Source organism: Metarhizium acridum (assembly GCF_019434415.1).
Source record: "Metarhizium acridum strain ARSEF 324 chromosome Unknown scaffold_320, whole genome shotgun sequence".
Taxonomy (NCBI): Eukaryota; Fungi; Ascomycota; class Sordariomycetes; order Hypocreales; family Clavicipitaceae; genus Metarhizium; species Metarhizium acridum.
This window is the reverse complement of record NW_027094027.1, coordinates 239647-257568: the sequence shown is the minus strand read 5'-3', so window position 1 is coordinate 257568 and position 17922 is coordinate 239647. Positions and strand designations below refer to the sequence as shown.

Below are 17922 nucleotides of genomic sequence, written 5' to 3'. Positions count from 1 at the left end.
ATTGTGAGAAGAATGGATGCTCTCTTGAGACTACAATCAATGCGATTGTGAATTTAGTCTCAGAGTTACACACGCTTCAAGCAATGTGTCTTATACCACGTCCACCTCGGCTCGAGCACAGTAGAAGAGAAATAAAGAAACATGAGACCAGAAAAAGCCGAGGTCGGGCCAAGAAGCCAAGATGGCGGGAGCTGGCCGATTAAAGTACGATGAGCTCATTACACCACCGTTTTGAAAGTTTATGTCGTGCATCGCCGGGCCGACAAACAACTTGCCATGACGTGTGAATATGAGAAAGCCACGGTCGCAACAGAAAAAGAAAACACAGCGCTTCCAATCCCCCTCATAATCGTGCTTGGCATGGCATTTTTGGGCAACGAAAGGATGATATGTTGGCGATTTACGGAGAGCCTTATCTGGCTAGGTCGAAGTGGGACCAAATCAGGAAGAGATGTTCGCCAGTTTTCAGATTGACCCCACTTCTGGCGGGATGTCGACACGTCGCCCACACGGCTGAACATCGGCGATCTTTTTACCCGAGCTTGACCCGGTAACCGGAATTCTACCGACAGCTAGCAATTCGGGGACGACATTCCGCTGCGGCAACCATTGCAACAGATGGCGGAAAGGGCAAGGAGGGGAGTTTGGGGTTTGGGGTAGGGCAAGAGCTACCAGATCAATCACCTGGACTTCCCCGGCCTGCAAACAAAAAAAAGGACGTCTGGACAGGAATCACCCACCAGCACGTGAGATGTGCAACTCGACACTGGCTGCTGAGTGAGCAAGTATGTCGTGGTCACAATGGCCAATTGCATGTTGCGGCGTACTTGATAAGACTACGGGTTGGTCATGAAGGTATGTGCCTGTTTTTGGTCTGATGATGATGCTTGCGTCCCCTCGCTGACGACTGTCCAGAAGCCAACGTTATCTTGTAAGGGCTAAACACTGCCGCCGCCCGAATCCCGAAAGGTGCGGTGCCAATATGTGATGTCGACCTGGCTCATGTCGTCGGCGAATGGAGTTGACGACTACTACCAGTAGTTATACCCAAAGGATGGCCCGGGCATAATGTCCAGGAAGAGTGGATTCCTTCACGGACACGATCTCTCCTTGATCACGGCGAAGCGTCTATTTCCAGCCGTGGTGCTCATATGGGATGAAGCTCTATTATTAGCCGTGCGGAGAGTACAACTCTAGCGTACTTAATATGGGATGATCCCATTCGGAACAGGCAATTTGGCAACCGCGTGAAGCGCTGTCCGTCAATTGGATCATGATATGAGAGGCCTCGCTTCCCCACCTGAGACGAGTCATCCAGATGCTATCACACAACCGTCTTTACGAGAACATGGACCACTTAGTACCTACCGCGTGCCCTCCGCGGGCGATGAGATCTTGGTACTTCCCGTGTTGAATTAACAAGAAAACACAGCAGACTCTCGTCCCCCCTCCCCTTCCCGTGCGGATAACTCCTCTTGCTGTTGGACTTTGATCCAGGATAACTAATCGCCCTTGCGGGATCTAGATGCGGTAAAGAGATCGATCCATGCAATGGAGCTGCTGTGTGACGTGAGATCTCGGATGCTCTGCTTAGCAGATGGACACCTCATGCCCACAGCGCATACAACATATTGATATCAGCATGGCAAATGCAACATCTCTGTCTATTTTGGGTGGGTACCCAGCCGGGCCGTTGGGATGTTGCTGTTGTACGGCGTACATCTCTATAAACATTCCCACGTTACAGACGTCACATATTCGCACGCAGCTTTTTGAACAGAGATTTGCAATAAGACATGGCTCCTATGCGGCACAATCCTGTAACACTATTTGCATCAAGCTCCTGCCGTTGAGCAATCAGCCAACTGCCTTCTGTGTAATAGCCTCTTCCGGCGAGTTATCCCGTATTGCCAACATTGGCTTCCTGGTCTTGACTTGTCAAGCTCGCATCTGCCACTTTGCTTCCGCACCCCCCCTCCCTCACTTTTCATTTCGCCACAGTTGGCCTACTGTGACCTCAGTCACTTGTGCAGGGGCAGTGGCTGACCACGCGGGGATGAGGTGTCCAGTTGCATACGGACGGCCATCACTTTTGCGTTGTCCTCAATTCCTGGTCTAATAAATTTCATCCAGATACTAGTTATTAGTGAGGCTGTCCTCACTGCTCAGTACTAGCCATGTCGACCCATCCACAAGCCTTTTTAATAGACCCATTTGTTGATGGAGCAAAAACAGGGATCGGCACAGTTGCGATTTTCATTGTCCACCCATCAGTCATCTTCGGCTTTTTCACGCCCCCTCTGCAGATCCACGTGTACTTGGCTTTTCCGCAACGTTTGACGCCGTCGTGACAGCAAGGAGGACTGATCGAAGCTTCCACAATACGGCCCGCCTGAACATTTGGAAAAGGGAGATAGAGCAGAGGAAACGTTCTCCTGGTCTCGGCATTCAATGGGTATTGTTACATGAATTCGAACGTGACTCGAAACCTGTCGGTTTCCCTTTATGCTTCCTAAGGACCTTTGGTTGTAAAGAGCTGAACACAATTCAGCCGCAGATAATCCATGTTGATGGCGCCGAAGGAACGGTTGAGCCGCCATTTTGTGCCCTTGGCGTTTGAACCAACGTCAGTACTACATGGGTTTATACGATCTAGACTGCCTAGGTACAGGGACGCGAGGGGGCTTGATGAAGACATGCAGCCCAAAATAACCTGTTATGATGTACTTCCTTGTTACAGCGAAGCCCAAGGCTCTCTTCATTGCGGCCCGTCACATGATACAGGGCACCGTACCTGACCATCAGACACCGTCACAAGCTTGAACCCACACTTACCGCTTTGGCCGACTCCACAGGTCTTCACGTCTGGATCCAATGTGTACATGCTGGCTGACACGGCCCACGACGACCAGCACAACTGCAACACGACGTTGCCGCTCAAAGGCAAAAGTAGCGGGAACGGCAATTGATCTCGAAAAAGCCACCTTAGGTACCTTGGCATGTCGTCCCGTTGGCCTTGAACTAAATTGGTTAGTACTAGCGAAACATTCACTCACGCCTCCCATGTCAAAGTCATCCTGGTCGAAGAGCTGTTAATCCATTTCAAGGTGTGACCATTGGGCTGCCTGATCGACCGCTACTGCGAGTTCTTGCATGCCGTGGCTGAAGAAGATGCCCTGCATGTCCAAAGCTGGCCTGCTGGCAGCAGCCCTCGTGTCAACGTAGCTGATACGGAGCACTGACGACGGAGGCTTTGAAGTCAGGCCACGGGGCCTACTCCGTAGTTCAACAGTGATTTGGGCAACAGCGACGGTTGGCGATGACGATGTTTCACCCTAACATTGACCTCTCATGGGGCTCGGTTGGCGCCATTGGGGTCGAAGTCACCCAAGGCGGCTTCTTTGTGAAATTTTCATTCGTCAACGATGGTCCCACGGCGTCCCGCCTCACAATGTGAAGCATTACCATCACGGGTAAAACCATCGACAGCGGGGTGGATGCCGAGTTGGAGAGTAAAATGCGCAGATTTCGCAAGAACTATCAAACAAGTACCCTGCTAGGTAGGACACCATCTCAATAGTCACAAATTGGCACACGGAATACGGCACACGAGCCATGGGACAAGGGGTCGCCACGTTAAGATTGATCCAGATGGGAGAGCGGCTGACGAACCTCTGCAAGCCGCGGTGATGGAAGGCGGAAGGAGCCAGCACTGGAAGGGCTTGCTTCGAGATCACGGGCGATTGCCGCCGAGGCTGTCAACGCGTATGCACCCCGGATTACGGACAATAAGCACAGCGGCAATGTATTCTAAAGAACTTTGTGTTTTACGGGCAAGTCCAATGGGGACCCATCAGTTGGACGATGTAAAAAACCCGCTTCGATGGTTTTAACTTTCGGAACAAGGGAAGCAAAATGTGGCCTCTGTCCGCAGCAAGTACGGAGCCGTGCCATTTTACTCGCGGTCAACCAAGCGACTAGAAACTACGTTTCACGACAAAGTCGGGGTGTCAAGTTATTCTAGCAACCATAGCATTATTGCACAGAGTACTTGTTGGATGCTGGACATGCTGGACAAAAACCCTCCCCCTCCCGCCAAATTGAGTCAAGGGACAGGGAAATGGCATCTAGGCCTGGTGATGACCAGAGATGTTCAAAGTGCTGCATGAACGACGGCGGCTACTACTCCTGCAACCTGCAAAACCGAACCCACGTCGTTTTCGTCTACCGGGTCACGGGGGTTGATGGCAGCTTGCAGGAAAAGCCATGTGGAACATCACAAAGCAAGTGTGAGGTAAAGTGCCACGGCCAAGGGGATGAAGAGCCGGTACAGCAGGTGTATGCTGTGTGGCTTGTTCCCGATCAAGTCGGGTTTGCTTCCGTTCTTGAATGAATGATTGTGCTGGAGGTGCGTATTCGATATAGGGGCAAAGGCCGGTGAAGCTATTGGGCGCTATCTTGTGGCTCAACCATGGTAAAATGCCTCTGTCGGTTTTCCCGGGTGTGGCGTCAGCAAGGCCAAATACAAAGTCAATCGTGTCGATGCAGGACTTGGCGAGAAGTTGTCCCCAGTAAGTTGCAATCATACCAATGCAAGCCCTAGATAACTCCCGGCTTTCCCTGTTTGAATGCGTGATTTTCGAGTAGTAACCACCAAGTACTAGGTATTGTCTGTTGACCAGGCTGTGGCAACAAGTGTAGTATTGTAGCAGCGCCGAGGAGGCATCTTATTCATTGTCGCCGGGACAGTTGTATTGACCGCCCCGGCCCGTGCGCAGGAGGCGCGTTCAGCAGGAACAAGATGAATATGGCTCTACAATACACAGCGCTGGCGGCGGTGTAGATGCATCTCGATGCTTACCATTAGCGACGAGATGGAGGGGGCGTACACTTGAATCTTCAATGCTTCTGCGCCGGGGTATAGAGTTAATAAGTTACAAGACAACTGACTAACTCTGTCTGCTCATCTACTCAGCACTCGAGGCTGGGCCTGGCTGGCATGGAGTTGCATTCGCTCCGGGATACCGTAGTCCCCAGAGTTATTCCACCATTGGAAACTGGCTACTCGGTAGACTGCCTTCTATCTTTGCCATCCGTCAAGCTTCGCCCGTACGCTGCCTGCCATATATCGAGAGGGCAATGTCACGCTGGAAGGTTGTCCGCATGATTTTGGCCGTCGGGGCCATGCCAAATGCCAGTCACCATATGCGTCCTGACGCCTGCCGTTGCGCCCTCGCACCGCACATGCTACTGGTGGCTAGGGTTCTCAATTAGTCAGTGTGTTCCATGCGCGTTCTAGCGAGCTTCCACGGCGTTTTTCGTGACGTGGTGTCCTTTTTAGCGCGGCATCCCTGCAGGATGTGTTGCACGAGGGTTGTCTATTGTGGACAGGTATGTGCCCTGTCTGGTGTTTATTGTCATGCATGGTTTGCGAGACGAGGTCATGCTGCTAACTCGGGGGCTGCGATGTAGTGTCTTATCTGGGATACTCGGCGAGTTACCGTAGTGTACGATGGTTTGCGGTGCGAGCGCATTGGGTCAACGCCGACGAGCTCATGGCTGATCCAGCGGTGTCTGGGATGGTGCCATGGCCCAAGATTGCACAGCAGTCCAACAAGGGGAGCGTTTGCTTGAAACAAGACAGCGGAAGTTAATAGTCTGAAGATCAATGGATGCAGCAGGCATCTGATACAAGCATCATTGATGTCCATGTTGGACTGCAGTGTCGACTGCCCGGCCTTGATTACCAGCGCACGCTACAGCGCGCGTTGCAGCACTTGAGCGCCTGGCCACCGCCAATCTAGCCCCTTACTTGAGTTATTCGAGCGACCCGCGGCATCCCCTGCGCGGCGGCGGCGGCAGACAGCGCCTAAACAACCACAACGTGGTTCAACATCCAGTCGACGAGATTGGCGCTCTGAACCCAGCACGACAGAAGGTGGACTGACTGGTATCAAACAGCAACCCTATTTGCGCTCGAATTGTATTGTTATTCTGGCATTTTATGCGGCGCCGGATCCCACTCTGCCTGGTTTGGCGCCACTATTGCCGCAAGCCTGTTGGCGTGCAAGGAAGCACCTTGTTCCCAAACGGGCCTTTCCACTCACAAAATCCCCGTTGCAGGGAGTTTGGCCATCTGATGGGCTGCACAAGGCAGAATTAGCCCTATCTGCTGGCGGGTAGATGATGACTTTCGATGGACTGTTAGTGCGGGCTATGAGGCCGCGAATCGCTGTCAGGGACACTCGCGACTCACTTGTCTGATCGGCTACTGACGGGACAATGAGCGGTCTAAAACGTTTACAGAGGGCAAAATCAAGGAATTGAGAGGAGGAAACAACAATCTAAAAGAAAGTTGGTGCAGCACGGGCATGGAGGGACCTTGTTTCGGACAAACGCAGGACATATACGCATCTCGGGCTATCTTCACAGCTTTGCATCAACACAGGCCAATACTGATGCGGCCCCGTCGAAACCAACGCCGACATACCACCGACCTGCATGGTCGCCCTCCGGTAGTTGACATACCCGACGCTGGCCTGGGCCGGCGTTGTAGTACATAGCTTAGCCACACTGCCAGAAGATGGCACTGCGCTGGCGCAAGAAGCAGGCGAGCTCAAAGTGCCGCCCTTCCCAATGCTCGACGGCGTATATTCGACTTGGACACAGCACATCACGACTGTGCGCTCGTGGCTATAAGCTGACTTGCCAGAGCACAAGTGGCCAGGACGGGGGGAAGCTACAGTAGGTCGAGGGGGTCAAGTTTGTCCCTTGCAGCCTTTGCAATGCATCGCGCACCGGCGGTCATGTACCGACCTGTCGAGCTTCCGTGCTCCCAAGACGGGCCTTGTAGCGTGCTTCGGAGCGTGCTTCGGAGCGCCTTCCACCCGACGCAGCGCGGCGAGCACCGGGACCCACGCGGAAGTGAGCCACGAACCGTCAATAGCATCCTGTCGCGCACGGCCATGGACGTGCATCACATGACGGGTGCCATGCCAACATTGTCCATCGTGGATTTGACCCGGATCGGGCTGGCAGTCGAGCCACTGTCAATTAGTCAAGGGCAATCAATCAATGAATCAGCACATGCCGCCACTCACCGCCCTCAGAAGGTTGCCATGGCGGTGGAGTCCCGACGAGGCGAAACAGCAAGTCGGTACTCCATAAAGCTGGCTTGCCCTGCCTGCCACGTTTTTGTACCCTCTTTCTGCATTTCTGGGCTTCTGCGGCTTCTTCTGGTGTTTCTAGTGCCTGCCATGGCGGGGCCGGCTTGGCCAATCGCGCAGCATCCTTGCTGCCCTGTGGACAAGAATCTTCTGCCTGTCTATCAAAGTACGTAGCAGAAACAATGCTACATGTGGCTCCCAACCGGCCCCAATCAGAGACGCATACCCCCCCTTCTCTTGTCCCTCCCCCTTGTAGACCCGTCGGCCAATCAAGGGGCTCTCCGATCTGCAGCATATGGGGCCATTCTCTGTGCCGACTGCCCGGCTTGCCAAATGTACAAATGTACAATTAATTGTACATGCGGCAATCTAACATGTCGTGTTTCCAATTCCACAGTGGTTGGTGCTGAAATATGGCCAAAACAAAACTTTTAGTTGACACAAGTGTTGGTAGCGTTGGCGTGCATGCGCGCCAATCGCGCGGAGCCAGGCACACGGATGGTCTGAGACATTGTCTGGCCGAATCGAAGCCTGGCAGAACATTCTCCCGTTCTTGGCTCGTTTTGTAACAGCATTCAGCTCCTACTACTCCATACTACAGCTCGAAAATCAAACACGGGCTCAGTCAATGGAAACTCGATAGGCCCGGTTTAAGACGAATCTTGGCACCCGAAAAAAAGGACACACCAGGGAGAAGGGGAAAAGAAAGTACGAAACGTGCAAGTTGACTCCAACGTCAGATCTGGGACATGCGGATCCGCAGCATCACCCGATAATCTGACTATTGTGCTGGCTTCTAGAAGGGCGGGCGAGGCGGCCACTCGTTTTCACAAATTTGGTGCCGCAGGCCAGTCGAGGGTCGTCTTCTACAAAGGAAAGGCACTGGTTTTGTGCATGTACCAGTCCAGCATCGGCCGCATCACCCGTATCAACCCCGAGTGAGTCTTGACACGCAGTGCCAAGCGAGCGGTAGCCGAGATCGAGCAGTTTCCACCTGCCGGCTATCGCTGCAAATGGCCCACGAACGACTTGGTTCCAACTTCCTGGGCGTCCCAGGAGCCCTGTACATAGTCTCGGCGGTGATGCCCAGAAGCAGCAACGACGCGCCTAGCCCGGGCGTCTCTACTCGACGGCTCTGTATCTGTACGGAGTACACTCTGTGTATAATCTGTGTATACTCACTCGATGGGCGCCACCTTGTGGCGTTTACCTGCAAAGAGCCGGTCCCCAGCGTGCCAATCCACCACCAGGGAAAACAAGCAAATTCAAGATGCGACACGTCCCAAGGAATTTTTTAAAAAAAAAAAAAAAAAAAAAAAATACCACCTCGGCTGTTCCTCTTTTTCCGCCCGCGGACATATTTCCATTCGGTTGTAACGTGTGCAATCATCTGCAAACGTCTGAGCACACGTACCCTTCTCCCTCTGCAGACCGCTAAATCGCCAGCACGCACGGCTCCCAAGGTCAAATGCTACGTTTACTTGCGCGACGATAGACGCCCCTTTGCAAGTGCGGAAGGGAGGGCCCCCCGGCCAAACAGCCGATGTAATACCCGTAGGCAGGGACCAGGCCCCTATGAGTGGCGGGCCGTTGGTTTGCTACGAAAATATGGCCCAACAACATGTTGGCAGACATTTCTTTTTGTTCTTTTGGCCGTTATCGCGCCACCTGACGAGTCAATTTGTGCCGCTGCAGTGCTGCCCTCCAGCAAGAGACGTTGGTCGTTGGCCGTTGCTAGTACTATAGCAGATTTGTCGGTTGATTCCATCTAGTCCTTCCGCAAAGCAACACTGTCATTGCGCCTACGCTCAAGAAAAAGCAAGCAAATTCGTGCACCCAGTCAATTTTCGCCCGTGACATCCCTTTGAATGTGATAAGGTGCCAGCCAGGTATCGGTCTCCACTTTTCTGCGATACCTGGCGGGTACCTTTCCGGCAATAAGGTCAGCCACTCAGCTGCGATATGTGCGATGTAGCTCTTTGTAACTCACAGGAATGCTGGTACTTCTATCATCATATTATTTCTTATTGGGGCTAAGTACCTCTTAATGCACGGTTTTTGATTGGCGAAAACCCGGATTCGATACCTGACTGGCTTCCACCCGTCAACAATACAACCACAACCACAACCACGGCGTACAATATACGGCCATGCCGACAATCGCAGTCGCACCCCATCAGTCACATGGCAAGCGGCCCCTTGAACGACACGCAACGTTGAAAGAGGCGCCCCAAGGTATGCTGCACCACAGGCTTACGCTGCAAGCAAAGCCACCTTCATTCAGGGACAATTCATTGTGATGCGCCATCATGAACAATAAACAATCTTTATTTTGTCAACGCCGTCCGTTCACCGGCGCCCCGTCATGACAGCCCGCTCTATAGTGACTTTTCCCCATGGTATATACGACAAGATGCCAAAAAACACCAGACTGCAAAACCGGCGCCCACCCCATGATTGCGTCATCCGACAAGTAGTAATTCAACCGAGCCAACAACGAATAGCATACGTTGCAACGCCCGTTGTGTTTCCTTTTCTTTCTCTTTCGCCACGTTTGCCCGTATTCACAAGAGACACACACTTACAAAAAACACCCTGACTCGCGCATCCTGTTCCCGTACGCTTGCACACAAGACAAAGAAACAAAAGATCCCAATAAAAAAAAAAGGTATACACAAAACATTGCGGTGATTCGCTTCCCAAATGAACCCAGTTCTAGTCTATGCCTTGTTGCCCCAGCGCCGTATTTGCTTCATTGCCCGTCTCGTCCAAGATGGTGGCCTGCCTGTGCCGGTCCCCGTTTCGGGCTTTCGTATTTTCTTGTCCGAACCGCCCCATTGTGTGACTTTCTGAATCATCGCCCTGCCCAATGGCTGCTGCTCCAGCTTCCCCCTCGACTAAGAAGGGTGTTGGCGTTGCCCAGCCTGAACAGCTCCTCGACGGGGGGTGGAATCGTATTCAAACATCAGGTTTCGTGTCTCGTCGCTTGGCGGGCTGGCTTGAGGTGAAAGGCTCCATCTCGGGAGAACAATGGATTCGTGTCGTGTCTTCGTAACAAAAAAAAAAAGAAAAAAAGAGGACGGCGGCGGCGGCCTCATGCTCCTCCTCTCATCTCCCTGTTCCGGTTCAGTCTTGCTTTGTTGGCTGAAGAAGTCGAGGGATTTGACGGAGGGAGGGCCCGCAGGCGAGTTGAGTACTTGCTCAACAAGAAAAAACTCAGCTCGGGCCGCGCTGTGCCTTGTTCACCGACCCGACACCACATCACCGCGAGATGACGGCGTTCTGGGCACCTTCATAGTATATGCCGGGGTACATGTGCCAGCTCTGGGGTCGCTGCTGCTGCTGGTGGTTCTGCTGCATGTAGCCCTGGGCACCCATCATGTCGTGCATGCCCTCATACTCCATCTTGACCTCCTTGCCGTCGACCATGCAAACGCCCGAGGTGCCCATCATGGAGCTGGGCACGCTGGTGGGGATGTAGCCAGCTGCCGGGCCGTACTCGTCCGTGTTTACAGACGACGACGGGCTGGGGACGCTGGATGGGAGGGTGGACGCCCAGGCCTCGCAGTTGGGCATGGGCACGTACTGCTGCGTAGTATGGCTGTAGTCGGAGATGTAGTCGGCTCCTCCCGACGGGAGAGGGGACATTCTGGGACTGGGGATGGCGCCGCAGCTGTCATCGTTGTAGGCTGATGGGCACGGGGTTAGCAGTTGTTGCGGCGGTGACGCGAGGCAAGTCCTGGCATGGTCGTCCAGGGGACGCACCAAGGTCGAGTAGGTCGTACCTGTTGGGGCCGAGTAAGGAGACGTCGTCATGGGCACGCCCATCGACTCCTTGAGCTGCCGTAGCTCGTCCTCGAGGGCCTTGTTGCGGCGCAACAGTTCCTGGACCGTCTTGTCGCGGCCCTGGCTGCTTCGGAGGTCCTCCAGTTCTCTTTCCAGCCGCTCAATGTGCTCCTTGGTCCTGGCACGGATAGCTCGCTGGGCTTCTCTGTCGTTGGCTCTCTTGCGAGCAAGCTGTGAGGGCGTCAGGGTAGAAACGCTTCGGGTGCCTAGTGTAAGAGGACGTATCGTGTTAGGGTACGGCCGTGGTCCATGGGAGAGGGGAGGGGGGAGGGGCTTACCCTTTCGCTTGGAGGAAGACGAGGGTTTGGCAGGCTCGGCTGATGATGACCGCGTCATGGTTGTGAAGGCTTGGTGTGTGGTGAGGTGGTTGAGTTGTTGGGTTGTCATGCAGGCAGACAGAGATGTATTGGCCAGCAGCCCTCCAAAGACGACGTCTTGTGTTGTCGAGTGGGCAGCAGTGATGCAAAAGACAAGTGGAAATGTATATAGATGGGTGAGATGGTCTTGTGTTGTTCGAGGTACGGAGTAGAGACAACAAGACAGAGAGAGGCGGGCGCTGTTGGGAGTTTGTATGTTTGGAGAAGATGGATAGAGAGGTGCCACAACGAAGAGCCCAGGATGGTTGCCCCCTCGGTGGAGAGCGACAGGCCCTGGAAGATATATACGCTCAGTTGCGATCCCAAAGTCTGTAGACGATGAGGGTTTCCCCAAAGCGGTTGCGTGTGGCGCCCTCCTCCATGCGGACTTGGCTTGCACATTGCCTGAGACCCTTGATCCCGGAGCGCCAGCATGCGCTAGTCCCGAACCAGACGGGGCCTCAGAAGCCTCCATGTGGTACACAGGTACGAAGGTACATCTCAGCTACGGAGTATCTTCCTGGGGAGCTGTGCTTTAATAGAGACACCCTAGCCCCCCCTTCTTGATGTGCCCAAATGCCAGTGCCCCACTTCGGGGCAAGTCTCTGGCACGCCCCTCCCCCCCTTCCCCCTCTCTCCTTGAGAAAATGTGAAAAAGCGGATCCCCTCAGGATGGGAGGACTACCTGGCTAATTACTCCCTGGACTCTATTTTTTCTTCCCTCTTTGGTCTGGTCTCGTCAGGTTTCGTCAGGTCTGCTCACTACTGCTGAGCACTCTCAAGGTACGTGTCGTAGATTATGGGGCCCAGGAGCAGCGTGGAGAATGGAGAATCGAGGCATAGAGGGTGCCCTTGGACCTTCTCGCAACCTTCAGTCCTCGACGTTCGGCCAAGTCGACGAGGGCCAAGTCAGTCCATCGTCTCACGCTCGAGCTGTTCATGTCTGGCTTGCTTGTCTCATCTCATTCCGGCCTTCACTTGCAATTTGAAGCCGGCCTGCATGTCAAGCAACTTGCCTGCATCTCCGTCGCCAGGGACCCTCGGGCCCTCATCTCACTCAACTGTATCCTTGATGATACCTTGCCAACTTATCTGCCCTCGGCCCCGTACTTACGTAGGCTACGTTTCCTTGAACTCCATCCAACAGCATTAAGTTGCGTGCCCATGTTTTACAAACCGAAGCTTAAAAAGAAGTGAAAAATTACATCCCATGATACCGAGAAAATGTCTGGTACCTCCTGCGGCCCCCCCCCCTTTTTTTTTTCTTCTCTCCTTGCTTTCATCCAGCGGCGAGCATCCTTTAGCACCGTTTCCAAGAGTTATTAATTAAATATGCAAGGAGAGAAAGACACAAAGAAGCACCGTCAAGATATCTTCAATGCCGGTCCCTGTACTGAGCCAACCGTTGGTACAATGTTCGAGTGGCAGTGACTCCATCTTGTATACCAAATCACGCAAGGCCGCATCACCGGTCGTCCACCAAGCCATATCCGGCCATGGGCCTTGCATAAAATATATTAAGCTGCCGGAGCGTACGCGTATATTCATTCGACTTGGGTCCTCTCCTTACAGGATAAAGGCGCGCGCCCATATGGCGATTCCAGCCAGTCGCGCACTCTCAAGCTCCGTGCCCGGTGCCCAGCAGCCACTAGAGCAGCCCGCCGTCAACAATCGACCTCATGCCCAGCTTTCTGGTGCGCACGTACGTTCGGGGTACACAAGGCAGACCGCAGACCGCAGACCGCAGACCGTGGGCGTGCGCGTCCATCTGCCAGGCCATCTGCCGCTTCCATTGGCCTTCCATCGCTGTTCGTGATTTGCCTTGCATTTGCCCAGCCCTGTCGAATGACAGCGGGATGGCTAATCGATGAACCAGGTCATGGTGCAAATCGCATCGCCTCCCAACTCCCCTCGTCCCTACAATAATGATGGCTTCGCAATGGGTCCTCTCGTTCATCATGTAACGTCGACTGGCATTTGCCGGCTTGCGCGGGAACTCGATAATTTGGGCTAACGTCTTAGCCAAACCCAAACGAAATAGGTTTTTTTTTCCTTTTCTTTACTTTTTTTTCTTTTCAAAAAAAAAAAAAAAAAAAAAAAAAAAAAAAGCTTTTCCCCTCTATTTGAAGCCCTTGTGGCAGCACCAAACCAGACCCAGCTCCGAGCGGGAGATGACTCCAGAGATGTGGGTGTTTTCTTCTGTTTGAATGGCGTTGTCGCCTCCTCCGATGAAACTGGCTGTAGTAGTGGTCCTTGGCTCGCTTTCTCGAGACTTCGAGAAGGCATTTGAAAAGGCCCGTTTGCTTTACATGTCGCTTTCGGTGGCGGCAGTCCAGCGTATTCCGTCCAGCCGAAACGGACAGAGGCCAATCATCCGAGCATCCGATCCCTCCGAGACATCACACAACTCTACCCGGACCGCCATTACGGCAACGAATGTCGCTATGGAATGCTGGTGGCCTGGCCTCTCAGGCGAGCTAAGCTCGTTGTGACGCCCAGCTGTTTTGAGCAACATGTGTCTAGAGTGCCAAACCTCACCATGGTTACAGGCACATGGCACGCCTAAGGGGTTACTACTATTTGACTGTCCATAGTCAGTCCCACGTTCTACCGTGGACGTCACAGCCAAGACTATCAGGAGCCTCCCTCCCCTCCTTCAAGTGGCCGCGAGCTGTATTAGCCCCAAAACAGAGTCCCTCATCCAGTCGTTTTAGTGCCTTGCCAACGTGTGTCTCTCACTGCTCTCTCAGATTTCCCCCGGGGGGTCCCTCGTTTCTGGCTTGGTTGGGAAGTTCGTAAGCCACTTGACCACTGTGGAGAGGCATGAACTCGCTGGCACACTAAATGAGGCGGCTCCGCGCTCACTTGAGCCGGAGCTAGTGACACAGAGACACAAGGGACCGTCGCGTGGCATTCGAAAGCTAGGCGCCAATAGCGGCGGCACTGTGTAAACGTGGCGCTGAGCGTTTGAGAGACTCAAGACGAAGAAAAGCCGTAATAGACGCACGCAGGCAGAGTGTTAGAGGCGGCCCGTATGGACCGCCAACAAAACATACTGGATTCGGGTTATCGTGTGAAGGTGAAGCCTCGTGTTACTTTTGGTCGCTATGGCACCAGAGAATGCTTGACCACATCCTGTTCCAGTCAACAAATCATTCAGACCTTTCCCAAAACACTCGACGCCTGTAATATCAAGGACGGGGGGACCGCAACCCGCCCTCATGAAGCGGGCTCTGAGGGCCCCTGTTTCCAGAATAATGGGTTCTGCAAGAAGAAGAGGGCCACGGAGGGGAGGAACCAGTTTCGCATGGGGTCATACTACTTCCTTGTCAAACGCGCGCGCGCGCCAGTCGCACCCAGTCCGAGCGGCAATGCTGGTTTGTGGGACGCATTCTAGAAGTTCTAGATGATCAGTCGGTTAGATGGCATTATGGGTCCGTTGCCCCTGGCTCGTCATCTACGAGACTACGAGTTCATGCCTGTAAAGATCAGTCAACAGGTATGGATGGGGCACCTACAATATTGTACAACATTGTGCTCCGTAATGCCAATTCCGTCCCAGTGTCGCATCCCACCGCTAACCCTCCATGTGCTCCGTAAGCAACGAGCGTTTGTGAACCATGCGGTACCGTTTGCAGTACGGACCACAGAGTGCCGCACCAGCTACCTGGTCCGAGTGGTTGGCCGACCGAGCGGGTTGTTTACTAAGTTATTGGCCAGGGTTGTGAAGCTATGGACACGGACAAGCCCTGCCTGTGCTTCGGCAATCGCCGTTTGATACCGTTTTGGGCAGCTGTGGCAGAATACACATCCACCTTCTGCGGCTACAAGGTTGTCGCCATTCATTTGATAGTGCCGACTTGATTGTAAGTTTGAGGGTTTGTACATGGCTTGTTTGCAAATGTGAGAAACCGCAGCATCAGTAACGTCCCAGTACGACCTGTATCAAGTTTGTCAGTGCAAACAGCTCCGTACAAACGCGCCCCAATTCTTGTCATGATAAATACCTACACTACATCATTTGGAACGGTTCGACAGATTGATTGGATGCGCCGTCGTGAAAACAGTGTCTCAACGTAGCTTTGGTCGCCCTCGAGAGGTGTAGAGTTCGCCGGGCAGCGTCTGGCGCCGCTGATGAAGGGAGAGCAGCAAGATGCTCACCGACAGGGCCCCTCTTGTCCCGGTAGACCCAAGGCGATGGTAAGGAGCCTGATTGACCGAAAGCGTCTGGTTGGCAATGGACGGGCATCTTCCGTTAGTTGTGGCGGGATAGAAAATACAAATGGGCCGAATGAGATGCCAGCTTGAGGCCGCCCCGCCGGGTGGAGATTTCCGGATCGTGGACGTGAAGAACATCATTTGTCTGCTGGTTGGCCCAACATAGGCGCTATAGACGCAGTATTTAATTAGTAAACCCGTTCAAAAGGTTTACTCCATGGCGACCGGAAGGCAAAGGCTCCAGTCGTCCAGGCTCCTCCCAAGCAACAGCTCGTCCGGGGTGCGGCGAGGCATGGGGTGGATGAGAGCCATTGGAGCCGGAATAGACTGATGTACATATGCAATGGAGGTGCCCGGCTGGCTGACGGCACAGATTCCGCCAAGAACACACAAATAACTTGACTGCTTCGTACTCCCTCCCACACAGCTCAACAAGTGGTGGTTCTGATAACAGTTAACTGGAGAAGCATGGCTGCCATGTGGTCCCCCACAATCCTTCCCAAACCACCGCCACAGCTGGCTGGGCGGCTTGTGGTGGCTCAAGTACTTGTTCTGATTCGAAATGGAAGACAACGCGGATTGGCGGTACGCCAGCGCCGAGACGGGAACGAGACGAGAATGCGCGTCGTACCATGGTCTCACCTCGCGGTTCTCTCTTCTCTGATACGAAACCCTGAGCCAAGTTAGCGGTTTGTCTCGTGGCACATTGTCTGGAATCGAGTAGTAATTGGTTACACCTTACAGTTACCCTCAGAGTCCAGTTGGTGGTCCTGCGAAACACCGGAGATGCCGACCCAAACTTAACCCCGGTGTTCGTCCACTCTGGTACAAAAGCAGCACAGCCATCATCAGGCCGGCTCTCAATCATCACGCGATGCCAAGACGACTTGCGCAATCTATTCGTACATCAAGAAGCTGCTTACCAAATTTGATGGGTGGTATGTGCATCCAGCGATGGTCCCTCGTCATTCAGCGCAGCCGCCCCTGGCCTTGCGCCCCCCTTTGATTGATTGTGTATGGTGTATTCGCATTGATGTGCCAAGGGCTGTAAACTTCAACTAACAGCTGCTGAAGAGAAAGCTTCTGCCCTGGGGAGCAACTGTAAGTCGTTCTTGAAACGTCGTCTTGGACCGAGCGACACCGTTTCCACCCACTCGGGACGGTTTTGTCGGTCTCATGAAACTGACTAAGTATGCCTCAACTCTAGCTCATTGATACTGTATAATCTTAATCGTTGGTGGCGCACAAGGCTCACCAATCGCTTCTAAACCTGGAACCCTGTCGGTCAGGTCATGCCGCCTTCGTAATCTTCAGACAAATCTTGGTTAGTATGATGAGAAGAAACGACGCAAATAGAAGTCCCTTGCATCCGGCCCGGTATTGTAACAGTGACGCTGGATCTCCCATGCAGCGATCGGTGGATGCGGACATGCTGGCTTGTATTGTTACAGCAGGTATTGTTCATGCGGGCATCACGAAAGGCGTGATGCAACTGGTACATGTTGGCCGAAGCATCCATCTAGACCCTTGCCAAGACAACAAGGAGAATTAAAGAACATGGAGTTCCACTGTTTGTCGGCGAAGGCGATGTGAGATTTAGTTTGAGCTCGAGCTCGAGGGGTATCATCTGCCGTCTTGCCTCCCTGCGGTGTTGGATGCGTCCGATGAAATTCGCAAAGCTTGTAACGGCGATTGCCTCGCCCTGCCGGACCAAAAGATGGCTGTCGCATGCCTGGCCGCATCTTCAAGTTCAACTCGGAAAGGCAGAAAATTTCCGGCGGAAACGTGGGCACGGATGTCTGACGTTGAGGGCTGAAGAGCTGCGAGGCCAGTCAAGTGGTGGCTGACAGTTGACATGTGCAGGGCAGGCCGCCTTTGCCACCCGCTAGTAGCGCCGGGGCGAACTTTAGGAAGGAGCGGCCAGCCTTGTGGTGCTGCCAAACTACTTGGTCGCCAGCTGCCACAGCTGCTAGCCGCATTTTAGGCTTTTAGGGTACTCCGTATAGAGTCTGGTACTCAATTGATAGATTGCAGACTGCGCCAGACGCTGCACCCGCGACTTGGCGGCACCAACCACTCACATGCGCACCCACTGCACCAGCCGTCATAGCCGGCTAAGTAGTAGGAAGACACAGATAAACAGGCAGCTACATTAAATATCTTCAATGTATGTAGTTTAGCAGCCGGCCACTAGCTAGTGGCAGCCGATAGTGCCTCCTCAGCGGCGCCTGCTCCGGCTGGCTGTCAGCCGACATGTAGATGCATGCGCCGCACTCGTATTCCCCCCCTATTCCCATGGTCAGCACCTCCAACCTTCCGCCGGCGGTACCACCTCG

The 17922-nt window shown here is 53.6% G+C and overlaps 2 protein-coding genes across 2 annotated transcripts; both read right to left on the bottom strand.

The window, feature by feature from the left end:
• Positions 1-9476: 9476 nt before the first annotated feature.
• On the bottom strand, positions 9477-11785 carry J3458_014373 (uncharacterized protein). The gene is made up of 2 exons (XM_066120519.1): positions 11291-11785; positions 9477-11218 (listed from the first exon to the last, which is right to left on the bottom strand). The coding sequence occupies exons 1-2, from the start codon at positions 11397-11399 to the stop codon at positions 10428-10430; spliced, it is 900 nt and encodes a 299-aa protein (XP_065974352.1). The 5' UTR covers positions 11400-11785; the 3' UTR covers positions 9477-10427.
• Positions 11786-13016: 1231 nt separating this feature from the next.
• J3458_014372 (uncharacterized protein) lies at positions 13017-13328 on the bottom strand (the record flags this gene model as incomplete). The annotated part of the gene is made up of 1 exon (XM_066120518.1): positions 13017-13328. The coding sequence occupies one exon, from the start codon at positions 13326-13328 to the stop codon at positions 13017-13019; it is 312 nt and encodes a 103-aa protein (XP_065974351.1).
• Positions 13329-17922: the final 4594 nt, after the last annotated feature.

Coding starts and splice junctions, on each gene's coding strand:
- J3458_014373 (XM_066120519.1), bottom strand. CDS start 11,399: ATGACAACCCAACAACTCAACCACCTCACCACACACCAAGCCTTCACA. Junction 11,219..11,290: donor GTCTTCCTCCAAGCGAAAGG/GTAAGCCCCTCC, acceptor CTCTTACACTAG/GCACCCGAAGCGTTTCTACC.